Genomic DNA, 15,881 nt, shown 5'->3' with positions numbered 1-15,881 from the left:
GTGCTAGGCATATTAAACGCTGGTGGTGCTCAAACTATTACTGATATTGGCTCGTCATGTCAGTACCCTCTCGTATATCTCGGATTTAATTGGTAGCCGATTTGTGGAGTAAGGATCAGACCATCCACTGGGAGATTAATCGAATTGTAGGGGCTACATACCGGATTTTTAGTTTTTTTAAGAGTGCAATATATATATTGTGTTGGTGGATGGAATCTAATTTCATTTCATGATTCTGAAAAGCAACCGGGTCATTGAAGTATCAAAACAGAATATAAAGTAGCTGTCAAGGCAAGGTTTGACATCATTTGTCGCTAATATCTTCTTCTTGAAACCGAATTGAAAACGTCCACGTGTCTTCTCAATCTTCTGCGACCACTTGCGTTCGCAGATTGCACCTAAATTGGGAATCTCTCCTCGCCCTCGACGCCATCCAGCTACGATCGTCCTCGGCGGCTTGCGAGATCCCGTCTTTCTGGATCTCGCAGCTCTCTGTTGGGCCGGAGAGATGGATTTGATCGGAGGTTTCAGATCATTGAGCTGGCAGCAGGAGTCGTACCCCGTGTACGAGGACTTCCTGGCGCTGCCCTTATTTGCGCTATTCTTTTTCACCATCAGATTCTTCCTCGATAGGTTTGTCTTCGAGGTGCGTGATTAGGGCACCTTGTGTTGATGTATTGATCACTGTTCGGATTTTCCTTTGTCGAAGTTTCATGTATTGGTGAAAGTTTGGATTTTTTTTTTTGTCAATTTGGATGCAGGGTGTTCGAGAAGATCCGGTCTTGCTTTGACTAGCTTAATTAAGATTTATGTGAATAGGGTTGGAAAAATGTGGTCGATAGTGGGTTGAAATGATGGCTTATCACTCGTCTAGTGCGTAGTAGGGCTTAATTTACCCTCAATAAATCGTTAGTGTATATTCTGGATTTGGAAATTTCCTCTACAATGTTGATAAGATTGTTCTCTCCTCTACGCTTGCACTCCCCTGCAAGAATCCACCATCCGTCCGATTCAGGAACAAGGTTGTCGGAATCTGCCTACTGGAGTGCACAAATTCTGTGGTTTAAAATCCTTACAAAAAGGTGGGAGTTTGTCGATGGCGAGTGTCATTGCAAAGAATTTGTCCAAACTCAATTTAATCTCTTTTAGTCATTAGAAAATTCTTTGCAACTCATATAATTGTTTCAGTACACTAGAATTATTGACTTATGGGAAGTTTACTTACAAGAAACTTCTTTTTCCATCACATGATGTTGGTAGGTCTTCAACACATTGTCAGACATTGGTTTAAGGTTGGGGTTTGATGCGGACAGAAGAGCAATTCGAGAAAGCAATTTTAATCTTTTTATTATTTTTATCGAGTTTGGTATTTAGGATATTTTTGATAATTTTCGTCTTTTGTATTTTTGAATTTTGAGTCCGTTTAGGATATTTTAGATTTTTAGTATGTTTAGAATTTTTCCTTTCTATCATGATTTCTTTTCTTTCTTTGTGTCTTAGGACTTGAAGTCTATTATAAACAACTATTTAGGGTTGATGTAAGAAAGTTTTGATTAATAAGAATTTGTGGCTGCACCGTTTCTTCCCAAATGTCGAGTTTGGTTGCCTATCTCTTGACATTCTGCCGAATCAATAGAGTTTAGAAGATCGTTTTTGGTATTTGTGCGTGAATCAACGGAATCAATAGTTATTGCTGCATCAGTTTGGTATTAGAGCCGAATTGATCTTGTGGAAACATGTCGCCGAGAAGAAAATAACAAGTCGACTATGCTTTTGATCTTGATATGGAGCAGCAATTTTGAGAGATGGACATTTATGAAGAGGATGTTCTTGATGAGGAGGAAAGTTTTTGTTTATTTAAGAAATATGTGGACAAAAAGATTGAAATATTCGGTGAGCCAATTTACGACAAAGATGAGATCGAGTCAACTAGCGAGCTAGTTTCTGACGATGAAGAGATGTATAAAATTGCAGATGAAGCATTGGACTGCACAACGGGACTTCGAAGTGATGTTGCTGTTGAAGTTGAGGAGATGTCCTTCCATCTTCATAAGTTTCCTCTTATGTCAAAGAGCGGACTTATGGAAAAGCTTATCAAAGAGATCTCTCATAAAGAAGAGATTTGTGTGGTGGGGCTAAGGCATTTGAACTAGTAGCAAAGTTTGTTATGATGTGAAGTTAGAACTCACTGCCTCAAATGCCATTTACCTTCGATGTGCTGCTGAACATCTTCAAATGACTGAGAAAATCATAGAAAGCAACTTGATTGCTCAGCTAGAGATCTTTTTCAACCAAGTGGTTCTTCATAATTGAAATGATTTGATAAAAGCACTCCAAACATGTGATGATCTTCTTCCTCATGCAGAAAACCTTCAGATCATCGATAGATGCATTGATTCTTTAGCTATCAAAGCTTATGCAGATCCAAAGCATTTTAGCTAGCCTATGATGGAGTATGGCATGATGCAAAGCCCTGGTGGGAGCGTCTTGTGGAAAACATTAGTACAGGAGTTAGGCCTAGAAATTGTAGTGCTGATTGGTGGTATGAAGATTCTTTCTTGTTGATGCTTCCTTTGTTCAAGAGGCTGATCTCATAAGGCGAGTGCTAGACCAAAGACTTCGGAGAGAATTTTTCTAAGTTGATTCCAGATTCCTCTAAATTCGAGGGCGAATTTTCTCCACCTTGAAGAGAATGATATGGACAGAAGAGCAATTCGAGAAAGCAATTTTAATCTTTTTATTATTTTTATTGAGTTTCGTATTTAGAATATTTTTGATAATTTTTGTCTTTTGTCTTTTTGGATTTTGAGTATGTTTAGGATATTTTAGATTTTTTGTATGTTTAGAATTTTTCTTTTCTATCAGAATTTCTTTCCTTTCTTCGTGTCTTAGGGCTTGAAGTCTATATAAACAATTATTTAAGGTTGATGTAAAGAAGTTTTGATTAATAAGAATTTGTAGCCGTGTCGTTTCTTCCCAAACGTCAAGTTTGATTGCCATAACATTCCGCTGAATCAATAGGGTTTAGAAAATCGTTTCTGGTATTTGTGCGTGAATCAACGAAATTGATAGTTATTGCCGCATCAGGGTTGTAGCAGATCAAGTCATTATTCTCCCTCTAACTCCATTCTTGAATCGACTCTAAAGTTTTTCCTCATTGTGCTTGGGAGTGTTGAGGACATAGATCATCACCAATGGTGCAAGAAGGAGGTGCATCTTTTTCAATCGCTGTTTGAAATTGGAATTGGTGAACCTCTTCAATTGGATTAGAACTGCTATCTCCTTGATCGTCACTATCTTCAGCTAAAATATAAGTCTTACGATTGTAGGAAATACATAGTCACTAATGGGTTGGAATGATAATTTGTCAAGTTGTAGCAAGTGATGATCCTGAAGTTTGTAGTCGCTTTCCTAAGTGTGCAACTGAGGTCTTGCAAATTTCATCTAAGATACGATGAGATCATTTGATCTTGTGCAAGTTGTGATCACCTAACTTTAAAACAAAGTTGTTGGATTTTGTCCAGGTGCACAAATCTGCTAGTCAAAGCTTCGTCTACAAGACTCAATGGTCTAGTCAGTGGTCTGGTCATATACATGTGGTGGCTTAGGTGGATGGTGATTTTCTATGTGACAATAAATTAATTACACATGTCATTGCAACTAAGAAAGTGTACAATGCCCCAATAAAGGTCACATTGTACATCATGTACATCCAGTAAGCCTTGTTAGACATAGTGGCATCATGTGGTATAGGACAGTGCGTTTGTGGGATGCAGCACAGTGCGTCACATACTCATGTGCAATGCACATGATTTAGCAAATGATTCCATCATGTTCAAGCCTCCGTTAATTACACCTTTTTGTAAAACATACTTTATGCATGAACACATTTTAAATGTCTTAGATTCCTTTCAAATTTGAAATGTGAAATTAAAGTCTCCTATGAGGCTCCTTTTTAGTGTTTTGAAAAACACTGTTGGAAAATCTTTTGTGGTAAAAAACTTCCAACAGATAACATAGTTTTCTCCTTCTCCTTCTCCGTGTTTTGAAAGACATTTTTGGAAAATCTTTTATGCTGAAAAAATTCCAACAGATAACTAGTTTTATAATCTTGGATCCCTTCAATATTTTAAAAGAAAGATTATTGTTCAGACTTCTGTGCTTGGAAAAAGATCTTAATTTGCAGTCTTGGATAGAAGGCCTTAATGGGTGATCACAAAACTTATTATTTTGTTGGTAATAACGGCAACACTTTTCAATTTATCATGCCCCAAAAATGGTTTATAAATGAGATCAAATGTTAATCCACTACTCTGATGTCTGTTTGCACAAAATTAAACTTGAAGAGAACCTGTAGGAAAACATCTTTTAAGGAGTTCTGTATATTTGTCCAGGTAATTGTGTGGGTAAGGCAATCATATATATGGTAGTTTAATCTGTCTTCTATGTATGTGACATGGGACATGGAATCAAGTTTGATGTTTGATTAGTAGGCTCTCCATGCTTCCCTTTTCAGTTTAGTTCACAATTAAGGATTGAGAAATTTATTGATTTTTCTTGTTATATAGACATTAGCTGTGCGGCTTATACCTAAAACAATGAATGATGAAAAAGAAAGAAGAAGAAAAGTCAAGAAGTGTAAGGAGTCAGCATGGAAGTTTCTTTACTTCTGTTCAGGAGAGCTTTTGTCCGTCTACGTCACATACAATGAACCATGGTTCACAAATACCAAATATTTTTGGGTAGGACCAGGAGATCAGGTCTGGCCCGATCAAAAACTAAAGTAAGACATGCTATTTTCCAGCCAATGATCTTTTGCTACTTGTTAGTGTGCTAATTGGATTAAGCCTAAGTCTTGTTTGTTTTTCATCCAGGTTAAAACTTAAGGTCGTGTACATGTATGCTGCTGGTTTCTACACATATTCTATTTTTGCTCTCATATTTTGGGAAACAAGGAGATCTGACTTTGGTGTTTCAATGTCTCATCATGTAGCAAGTGTAGTTCTGATTGTGCTCTCTTATATATTCAGGTTGGTTGTCACCCCCAATTTTCTATTGTTTTCCCCCCATCATTCTGCCATAACGGATGCATGCAGATAGTTTGTTATTTAGCTGAAAATTTTATTTTTTAAAAACTTTATCAAGAATGGTTTGGATATAGGAGAAAAAGTGTGTTCAGAATTATTGTCTATATTCTTCATATAAACTATTTGAAATATGAAGAAAATCCTTATTCACAATATTAACTGTTTTATTGATTGATTACTCTGATAGCAATTTCTATCTAAACTGCCTTTATTTGAACATCACATCTTCTAGATACTCAAGGAAAATCTTTTAAGCGATAGCTGATTTCCTTTTTCAAAAAGATATGTACCAATTTAAATTGAGTAAATTATGGTGACAAATTTCTTTTCGTCCCTAATACAGTACTGACATCACAGTTAAAAACTTTTAAGTCCAACTTCACTTAACAATTTAATGTTGGAATTTTTTTTGTATCATATAACACAATTGTGGAAACACTTTCAGTTGAACTTTTTTTCATTTATCTGATAGTAATTTGATTCGTGCTTAAGATGTTTAAGGTGCACAACTGATTTATCCTGACTCATTCAGCTAACTAGGCTGGTAGCAGCTGGAGCCTTTTTGAAATCTTTGTTTCTTGTGAGATTGGACTATCATAAGTCTACAATAAGCACTTATATAGTTCCAAAAGTTGTCTCACAAGACAAAAACATCTTCCACATACAAATAGCTTGATTTCCAAATGATAAAGATATCATTGGCGTTGCATCTCTTGTACTCTCAAGACTCCTATTATACTTGAAGAAAGTTGCATCAAGGATTTCTATAGGACTTAAAATCGTTGAATACTTGCTGTTATTAAATTCATGAATTGTATTTTAAGTTCTACATGATATTGGAGCTGCCCTTTTAGAATTGGGTCTTTCCAAAGTAGTATTCTCCTTAGGTGGATGTTGCTGACCACCTCTCCTTATCCAACTTTCCCCCACATGCCTTGGCTCTTGACTTTCTCTTCCCAGATATTGTTGGAATTCTTAGGCTCTCTCTATTCCATTGCCAATCTCTTCTCCACCTTGTTGTCCTTGATCTCAATCTAGATATAGTGATCCTAGTCTCTTTGTCTCCATCCAACGACCCCTAAGGACATAGTGGGTGCCTCAAAGCTTGTCACAATTGACCAAATGCACCAATGAGGTGCAAGCCCATGACTGTCAACCGACCATGTGCATCATGGTGCCAACATCTGTTGCCACCTATCATGCCTAATTATGTTGGGTAAATCCCTGCTTCAGTTATGAGGTTGTCCTCTAAGACGTGTCTATATCTACTTGTCTCCCAGTGAACTTCCTATAGCAACTACTAGAACTATGCTTCTAGGAGCACAACTATAGCATCGTGAACATCCATGTGACACTCCTTTACATGCAAGCCACAACTTCACATGGATTCCAATGTCCTCTTTTGCTATCTTGTTCACAAAGCTCGCGTTATCTCTTGCTCTCAGAGCCAACATAATCCCCCTTCTCCTTCTAACATTAGAGCTTGTAAACCACTACCAAACTTATCGATAGAGGTTCCTCCTCTCCTTTCAAGAGGATCAGGTATTCATGTTCATTAAGCAAGTCCAAGCAACCCTATAGATTAGAGAACATTTTAAGATGTGAAAGCAATGTTGGAACTAGCTGGGAGGCGGGAGCACCAAACTACTAGCCTTTTGCTCATAGCTTGATCACCTACCTCTATGCACTACAAGGTCTTTCTAGGAACAACAATACTACCACACAACCTCTGCATATAAAGCAACAACCTATTGACAACTGTATCTCACATGGGCACTCACAATTTGAAATCCCACGCAAACATGAGCATTGCCGCTATCAACGTTTGGTCTTGACCTTATAACCTATCGATGATTGCACTTCATGTGGACACAAACACCATCACTATCAGCCTTTGCTTGTGTATGGACCACCCTCACGCTTTTTCAACTATTTTCAAAATTGGTTGATCATAGGTCAGTTGGATCTTGGTTGCAAGCTTTGTTAATTTTTAAGTTTGGTTTCACATTGCGAGCATTATATTTTATTTCATCATTTTTATGTCTAGTATATGGTTATGTTTATAAGAGTTTTTCTAATGTACGTAACAAGTTGGTATAGATAGTGCCATTGCTCCATGTTTACGAGGACTGTTTGAAGTATTTATTAGTAGGGTTTCTTATCTACTAAGATTTAGTCTCACACGGAATTTTAGATTTGTGATTTATCATGATTATTTTTCTCATGAAGGATAATGAACACAATACAATCTTTTCCTATTCCCTAAATTCTACAATAAGCATATAATTTAATTGTTTTTAAGAGCCTAATCAAAATAAAAATCCTTCAAGCTAGTTTGAAATTACCATACATAGTTATTAGGGGTGGGCACAGTTCGATTTACTGACTTCATAGGTAAATCAAATTCAAACTTTGAGTTTGAAAAATTCAGACCAAAATGAAAATGGTTTGGGTTGGAATTGAACCGAGAATTTTGGTTTGGTTTTGGTTTGTTTCAGTTTAAATCAAAATTTTAATTAAAAAAAAATCATAAACCAAGTACATACTAACTACTAAGCTACTAAACAATATATTATTTAATTTATAGCTAATAATTATTATAATGTTTACAATAAAAAGAATTCAGACAATAAACAAATACATAGTAAATTATAGGTTAATGTGGTTTAAAATATGTATTTGTATTTATATAAGTATTAGTCGATTTGATTTGTTTTATTGGTCTCACCAGGAAGTAACTTGAAAGCAAACCGAACCCAAAAGGATTGACTACTTTCCAACTGAAACCAAATTGATAAACTAAAAAATTGAAATTTTCAATTTGGTGTACCAGTTTCAGGCTATATATGCCCACTCCTAGTGATTGACAAAAAGCAAAGGGTGTCCCAGTCTAACATTACAAAAACATGTAGTCCTTATTCTAAAAGTTATCTTTTATTCCAAATAGTCCAATCAACATTCTCGTTCCTATTACATTCTCTTTTCAAGGCATTTCTTCCTTTCTCATCTTTTGATTCTTTACATTCAAAATTAAATTAAATACAAACTGAATTAGGTACCTCCTTATCTATATTTTTCTAAAAATTAAATTAACTAAACTTGCTTGTGTGGGTAAATTAACTGAAAATTAGTAACAACATGCAACTATATATGCAGACGTGAGGTGTGGGATGCACTGGATATGCATATTTAAGCATGAACGTGGTGACATGAAATACTTTTCTATTGGAAAAAGGTGATATCGCTCACCTCAAGCGGCCCAGTATTGCCGGCCCGATGGCAAGATAGAAAATGCCCTACAACACGAGTGGGATAACAAAGATTCAATTTATCGGAGGAAAGCAAAGCAAAACCAGAAGCAAAGAAACCAGAACAAAAGCAGGAAGTAAGAAAGTGAAAAGTGCCTTTTCTTAAAAAAAGCCTAATTTATATTATATGTTTATGTTACACTGATAGTATATACTTTTTGGTCTCCTTCGACGGTAGTTTGCACCCCAAACTTTTCCCCTTGGAAGAGTTTTTTTATATTGTCCCACCCGTTTCGATTCGAAGAGATAAAACTAGTGACTAAAGCTCGCACTGGTCTCATGCACAATACAAGAAGGCAACGATTGAACCCACTTCCCAATTATTGTTGTGCCCAAAACTAAACATGCATTCTGGGGACAGAACTATATCAGAAAAAAATAGTAAATCATGGGGGACATGAAATACTTTTCTAGAACAAACAAAGTGACTTTAGCTGGTATGCGTCACCAACTCTAGAGGTTTGATCAGTCTTTGTTCTACTAATAAAGGATTTCCTTGTAAAAATCAAATGGATAGTACAAGAATGTCTGGGAGCATAGCATGAGCAGAAGTTCGTACATAGCCAGATTATACAGCCTAATGCCTCGCAAAGTTAAAGATTTGGAAGAAACATTGTAGTTTTATTTATGTTTTGTAACCGAACTCTGTTAAATATTTGGTTTAAAATGATAATGTTTCTAGAAGTAATAATAAGCTGGTCTTTTAGCTACTTTAAGATTATGATTCTTTAGTAATTTATCTCTTTGTATTTGGGCAGATTTGCTCGGGTTGGTTCAATTGTTTTGGCCATACATGATGCAAGTGATGTGTTTTTGGAGGTGGGGAAGATGTCCAAGTATAGTGGAACAGAATGGCTTGCTACCATTTCATTTCTTATGTTTGTTGCATCATGGGTCATACTTCGTCTTACGTACTTTCCATTCTGGATCCTCCGAAGCACAAGGTAAAATATTCGATTTCTCTTACAAGTTGCTATTGAAGTAGCTTTTGTAACTCGGGACTGTTTTCAGTGCTAAGATGCATAATTAGTTATGGATAGTGTTTTGCAATGGCATTGTATTTACTAATCTCTTGCCTGTTTTGAGCATCTGAACATTTATAATATGGGAATCACATTCCTGCAACAATGTACTTATCGACATTTGGTTTACTTGGGCGGTAATAAGGGGGAAGATTAGGGAATAGAAAGCAACATAAAATTTAAATATGAGAGTGATCCATGATCTATGTGTCTTCGAATTCCCCTCCTTCCTCTCTCCTGCTATCTTCCCATCCCACTCAACCTAGCCTAAAGTCATTTGCACTTAATATTCAAAGCTTTAGTTTAAAACCACATTAGTGGCCAATTCTCATGCATCTCTTTATTTTAAGATGTAGCCGAGTGAACTACTGACTTCATGTCTCAACAGTTACGAAGTCGTCCTGACCTTGGACAAGGAGAAGCACAAATTTGAAGGACCCATATATTATTATGTATTCAACACTCTTCTCTTCTTGCTGCTTGTTCTTAACATATACTGGTGGGTTTTGATGTATCGAATGCTTGTGAAACAAATCCAGGCCAGAGGCCGAGTTGGTGATGATGTCCGATCAGGCAAGTCCTCTTCTGCAGTAACTACTCTTCAAACTTCATGGTTTTGATAGTGTCTTTCTAATAGCATCTATCATAATGTATGATTTTTGTTGGCCCTTTTTGGCTTTTAGATTCAGAAAGTGAAGAGGAACATGAAGATTGATTGGGAATATCTTCGGGTTCGTGTTGATGTGATTCGGCAGCATTCTTTTTGCGCATCGATGACTACTTTGTGCTATTGTGCTAGTGATTATTCATAAAGGCGGCTTGCGATTCGCAAATTCTCAAGAAAGATCAGCCATTTTTATTTTTAGGTTGACCTGGCATTAAGCTTCTCTAGACGGAAAAGAACATCTTCATCTCATGGTGAGTGGTTGCCATTGGAGATTCAATTATCTCCATTAGAAGGAATTCGATGTTGATTGTATGCAAAATCGAATTAAAATTGCTTCAGGTTAATTCAAATTACCTAAGTAGTATTGTAGCGGTTATTAATCATAATTAAATACAACTCATAATTGTCACAATATTGTTTAAATGATTTCGATTAAGTCGGAGTAATTTTAATTTAGTTTGAGCAAGTTTAGCAAATTTGTAAAGAGTATTTTGATATAAAAGTTCTTTGAGTAGTAATTTTGATCTAAGTTGAAGCAATTTGATCAAAATTGACTACTATATCATAAATTTTTATTTTAAAATAGAAGCACTTTAAATTTTAAAACTTAGTGAATTTTTAACGCTTTGGCTAACTTATAGAAGAGAAAAACTCAAAGGGATGCTTATTATTTTTTTAAGTGAATTGAAGAGTTGAAAGGAAATCTTTGTATTATAGAGATGGAGTCCAATAATGTGTATCTACAAAGGTGCAAGATGTCTTTTCACGAGTTGTCGTAGTTGATAAAATATTTAGAAGAGCAATAAGCAAATCAAAATTTGAATTCTAAATGAGAAATATTTTAGAGATTGATTTTTTTTTTTTATGTATAAGTTGTGCTTCGAATTTATCTAATAGGTGAAGTAGGAGGAAGATAGTCTATCTCTAACATTAATGGGATGAAATTCGAATACTTAAATTATAAAATAAAAATTATATATATATATATATATATATATATATACATCTTTATCAGTGTCTCCGTATGTGACTGAGAGGAGTTATTTGCATGATAGCTTTAATCGCATTTGCTATATGGACAAACTCTTTCAGTCATGTACGGAGGCACGGACGGGAGGTGTGCAAGATAGCACGCTTATATATAATATGATAAAAGAATCGGATCTTATAATCCTAATAAAGAATTTGTTGTGACCTTTGGGGACTATTGCCCCTAAAATGATAAATTTATATTCATTTTACATTTAATAACTTATAATTAGATTTTGTTAAAGAAATATTTGCTACTTGATAATTTTCAAGAGACATTCCAAGTGTTTCAAGTACTTAAATATTGTTTAATAGATGAAAATAGGAAGATTTATAATCCCGATCCATTTAGTAATATAATTTTGAATCCATTCTAGTTGAATTGATATTTTCTCCATATGTTATAGGGGTCATATATTTAGGATTTAAGATTTAGATTATAGTATTTAAGTTAAAAAAAATTACACATGATACTCACAAGGTGAGTACCATAAAATAGTAGGATAATAATTTTATATATATATATAGAGAGAGAGAGAGAGAGAGAGAGAAAGAGAGATGATATCTTACGTCGCAGATCCCATGCACACTTAAAATTTTATTCGTTTTGAAAATTTTTAAGTTTAATACTATAATCTAATCCCTAAATCATAAAGATATATATATATTTTTTGATAGGTCAATCGGGTGTAAGTACCCTAGGTTAGTTTTGATATGGGCAATCGGGTTAAGTTAAATTCTGTGACTTTGATACCTTGTGTCTAAGTGTGTAAGAACTTAAGAACATAAGAAGTCAAGCGGAAGACGTAGCGGACGAGAATGATGACACGGGAAGCGAGTCGACGGGCTCGGTGCATCCGAGGGATGAGATGTTGCGGAAGAATACAGTGGTGGATGAGAAGAACATGTGCGACGTTCGAGAGATGATAAGTTGGGCAGGAAGCTTGCTCGAGAAGAATATCGGAGTTGGATTTGGGTGAGCTTAACTCCGGACGGCTAGAGTAACACCCAAAGAAGAACGAAGAAGAGTTAACCAGTTTTGAAGGTTAACTGGTTGAGCTGGCTGATGGAAGGCACCCTCACGCCTGGTGGAAGGCACGCTCAAGGTGATGGAAGGCACCCTCGGGCATTTTCATGGAAGACACTCTCAAGGTGATGGAAGGCGCCCTCAATATAATTGGAGACACCTCCAGTAGCAGTTAAGCTACCGTTTGAAGAGGATAAAACTCTATTATGATGAGGATAAATTATATTATCTTGGAGACGCCCTAGACCTCTTTGAATGTCACCTTTAAGAGATGAATACCAATGACTACTTTATCCCAGGAGGCTATAAAATGCCCTTAGGTGCTAGGAATAAAGCAATACTTCTTGTTTTCAATTTGTAACTGTTTCTGAGCATTCAATAACTATAAGCGGTTTTTCCGCCTTCAACGAAGAAGATTTTTACTAAGCTTTTTCATTGCCTTAGATTAACAACTACCAAGGTTGTAACCAAGTAACTGCTGTGCCTCTTACCTTTATTTCTATTTATTTTTTTTATATTAATTGCTTAATTAATTTCATTATCCTTGCTAAGCAAAAAAAGAGATTTTGTTAACTTTCTTTTCAGGCAATTCACTCCCCTATAGCCGACCTAACGTGGACTTACAATTAGTATCAGAGAAAGGTTGCTTCAGAAGGACTAATCACCGTCTAAAGAACAAATGGCCGGAGCGAGCATTCATCCACCAAAGTTCAAGGGAGACTTCGTTACATGGAAGAAGAAGATGGAGATATTTTTTAAAATGAATTTTGACATATTACTTACAATTAAATATGATTTTGCAGCTCCTAGAGATCAGCAAGGAGCCGAAAAAGAATAACAATTATGGAGCAAGAAAGAGCAAGTCAATTCTGTGGCAAACGGCAAAGTAGAGTTCCATCTACTAAACGTTCTACCACCTTAAGAAGTCAACCGGATTGACGCTTACGACTCCACCAAAGAACTATAGGAGAAATTCCTAGAGCTGTACAAAGGACATCGAAAGTCAAGCTAGCAAGACATGACTTGTTCAGAAATCAACCGACAAACCTCTAGATGCAAAAAGGAGAAATGATAGCTCAATTATACGAAAAGATCAAGGAGATTATCATCAGACTGACGAACCTCGAAAAACTAGTAACAAACCGAGATACAATCTGATATGCTCTCAACACTTTTCTTAGAACACCCAAAAGGACCGCAATAGTAGACACCTACTACATTTCCAAGGATCTCGAGGTAAGTAGTTTAGAAAATTTATTTTCTACCTTTGAATTACATGAATCTAGATGTGCAGACATAAGAAAGGAGAAGGAGCCAAACAACAATGTCGAACTGAACATGAGAAAGGTCAAATCAGATTCCGACACATCTCTCAACGAAGGTGAAAAAGCTTATATCGTAAGAACATTTTTAAAGTTCTTTAAAACTAACAAATTCAATAAATTTCATCATAACAAGCTTCCATGGAATAAAAAGAAAAGTACGATGCTATAAGTGCGATGAGAAAGGACAAAAAAAAAAGAGAACGGTCCAAAATTAAAAGTCAAAGACAAAGGGTCAAGAAAGCACAAACAAAAGAACCTCAAAGCAACATAAGATGAGTCATCATCAGAAGAGTCTGAACTAGAGGAGTATGCTAGACTAGCACTAATGGTGAGTCACCAAAAGGAGAGAGTCGATGAAGGGAGAGTTACTTCAGAGGAAATCAGCGATGTGTTGGGATCTTAGATGGCTAGAGGGGGGGGGGGGTGAATAGCCTCTTTGAAAAATACTAAACACAAATTTCTTCAAGAACTTTGTTAGCACAGCGGAATTAGAAAACTAAAACAAAGAGAGAACACAGCACACTAACTCAGAAATTTACGAGGTTCGGGGATAACTTGCCCCTACTCCTCGGCGTGTCCGTAAGGTGAACGATCCCTTGATCTTCAGGTAGATCACACCCCGGAAGCTATCCGGCTAAAAGATTCTCCTTCTCGGTGGAGTAACCACTCCACAAAGTCTTTAACAGCAGTAAGAAATTAAGCACAAGACTTACAGTAGTGGCTCAAGTGAAATGATCAAAGGAAGCTCACAACCACAATCAGCGAAGAATAAGCACAAGCAGGAATACAAGAATACAGCCTCTCTTCAAGCACAAAGCACAGCACAGCTTGTTTCACACAATCAACCGAGAGCTCTATTCCTTGCTTCCTCGTCTCTCTTCTTATGCCTCTGCTCTTTCGCTGCAGAAACTCTGCGTCGAATCTCTGCTGTAAACACAAGCATCGCCAATCACTCTTCCTCCTCAGCTAGTTCTCTGAACTCACACCAATACCATCCTTGGTCTTGCTGGTGTCTTCTGAGCTCCAACCAACCCACAGGAGTCAAGCCGATCGTGAACAGAGATTCTGTTAGCATCAGTATCCGTTGATGCTCAATCTTCCCTCATCGCAGTGATACATGAAGAAAGTAAGCTCTGTCTTATTCCTTTGATGAGGCTTAATTTGAAATTAAGCACGGAATGAAACTGCAACCCGCACCACATAAAGCTCACAGGTTGATTAGTTCAAAGCGAATCGAAACCGGTAACACGGCGGTGTGTGCGAGGCGGTGTGGTGGATCGGTCGGCGGACCGATCACACCTTTGAATTGATGTCGATCGGTCGCACGGCCGATCAGAGTATCTTTGATCGATGCCGGACCGATCGAGGCTTAATGAGTGCGGTTCCTCGCACTCCTAAGATCGTCACCTGATCGGTCCCAAGACCGATCAGGATATGGCCTGATCGGTCCTACAGACCGATCAGAGTGCATATGGATCGGTCCACAGACCGATCCCCTGCCTTTTTCCTTCTCGCGACATCATCTCCTGATCGATCTACAGACCGATCAGATTACACTCAGTAGGCTACTGAGTGTTTCCTGATCGGTCTACAGACCGATCAGATTACACTCAGTGTGCTACTGAGTGTTTCCTGATCGGTCACCAGACCGATAAGCAAGCCTAGTTTCATCAGATCGGTCTATGCACCGATCAAGCAATCAAAATCTCACTGGATCGGTCTGTTGACCGATCCAACGCCTATGTGATACTAGGATTGGTCCTGAGAATGAGCTACCGAGCTCTCTCTGACTTTGTCCGGTCCAGAGAACGAGCTACCGAGCCCTCTCTGACCATTCCGTGCCAAGTCACCATACTTGGACTTTTCCCGTGCCAAGCTCCCTTCTTGGACTTTTCAACACCAGATGTCCGATCACCCTTGATCCATCTGGATTTTCCCTTGCCTGGCTTCACTCACCAGGACTTGCACCTAGCTTCACTCACTAGGGTTTCACCTAGCTTCACTCACCAGGATTTCCAATCTGCCTGGCTTCACTCACCAGGACTTTCCAACTGCCTAACATCCCAGTTAGGACTTTCTCAATCAGGTCAACCAAGTTAACCTAGATTAGTAATTAATCTGAGTTAAATTAACATCTGATACAAACTTAAATCAGTGTCAACATCAAAACAACAGCCAGGTCAGACTGTATCAACAATCTCCCCCTTTTTGTTGTTTGACAACACGATTTAAGTTTAGATCAGAAATGTTCTTATTTTCATAATTTTAGGGGAATCAAGATCCTCCCCGTTATCTTCTCCCCTAAAATCAAACCTTCATACATCTCTAAACTTCGATATCCTCTCCCCCTTTGTCAAACACCGAAAAGGTGCGAATGGGGTGATAAGACTCAAAAGACTCCCCCTTAACCCATACT

The 15,881-nt window shown here is 37.2% G+C and overlaps 1 protein-coding gene across 2 annotated transcripts; it reads left to right on the top strand.

Moving 5' to 3' along the window:
• Positions 1-351: 351 nt before the first annotated feature.
• On the top strand, positions 352-10,507 carry LOC122034579 (ASC1-like protein 1). 2 transcript variants are annotated; one of them, XM_042593886.1, is made up of 6 exons: positions 352-646; positions 4,569-4,783; positions 4,875-5,030; positions 9,154-9,339; positions 9,806-9,990; positions 10,101-10,507. In XM_042593886.1, the coding sequence occupies exons 1-6, from the start codon at positions 509-511 to the stop codon at positions 10,130-10,132; spliced, it is 912 nt and encodes a 303-aa protein (XP_042449820.1). In that variant the 5' UTR covers positions 352-508; the 3' UTR covers positions 10,133-10,507. The 2 variants fall into 2 exon arrangements, with proteins under 2 accessions (XP_042449820.1, XP_042449821.1); XM_042593887.1 differs by having other exon boundaries at positions 498-633.
• The last annotated feature ends 5,374 nt before the right edge of the window (positions 10,508-15,881 follow it).

The sequence above is a fragment of the Zingiber officinale genome, chromosome 11B, assembly GCF_018446385.1.
Source record: "Zingiber officinale cultivar Zhangliang chromosome 11B, Zo_v1.1, whole genome shotgun sequence".
NCBI classification, from domain to species: domain Eukaryota; kingdom Viridiplantae; phylum Streptophyta; class Magnoliopsida; order Zingiberales; family Zingiberaceae; genus Zingiber; species Zingiber officinale.
Note: the sequence above shows the minus strand (reverse complement) of the source record. Positions and strands in the feature narration are given on the sequence as shown.

Coding starts and splice junctions, on each gene's coding strand:
- LOC122034579 (XM_042593886.1), top strand. CDS start 509: ATGGATTTGATCGGAGGTTTCAGATCATTGAGCTGGCAGCAGGAGTCG. Junction 647..4,568: donor TCGATAGGTTTGTCTTCGAG/GTGCGTGATTAG, acceptor CTTGTTATATAG/ACATTAGCTGTGCGGCTTAT. Junction 5,031..9,153: donor GTGCTCTCTTATATATTCAG/GTTGGTTGTCAC, acceptor GTATTTGGGCAG/ATTTGCTCGGGTTGGTTCAA.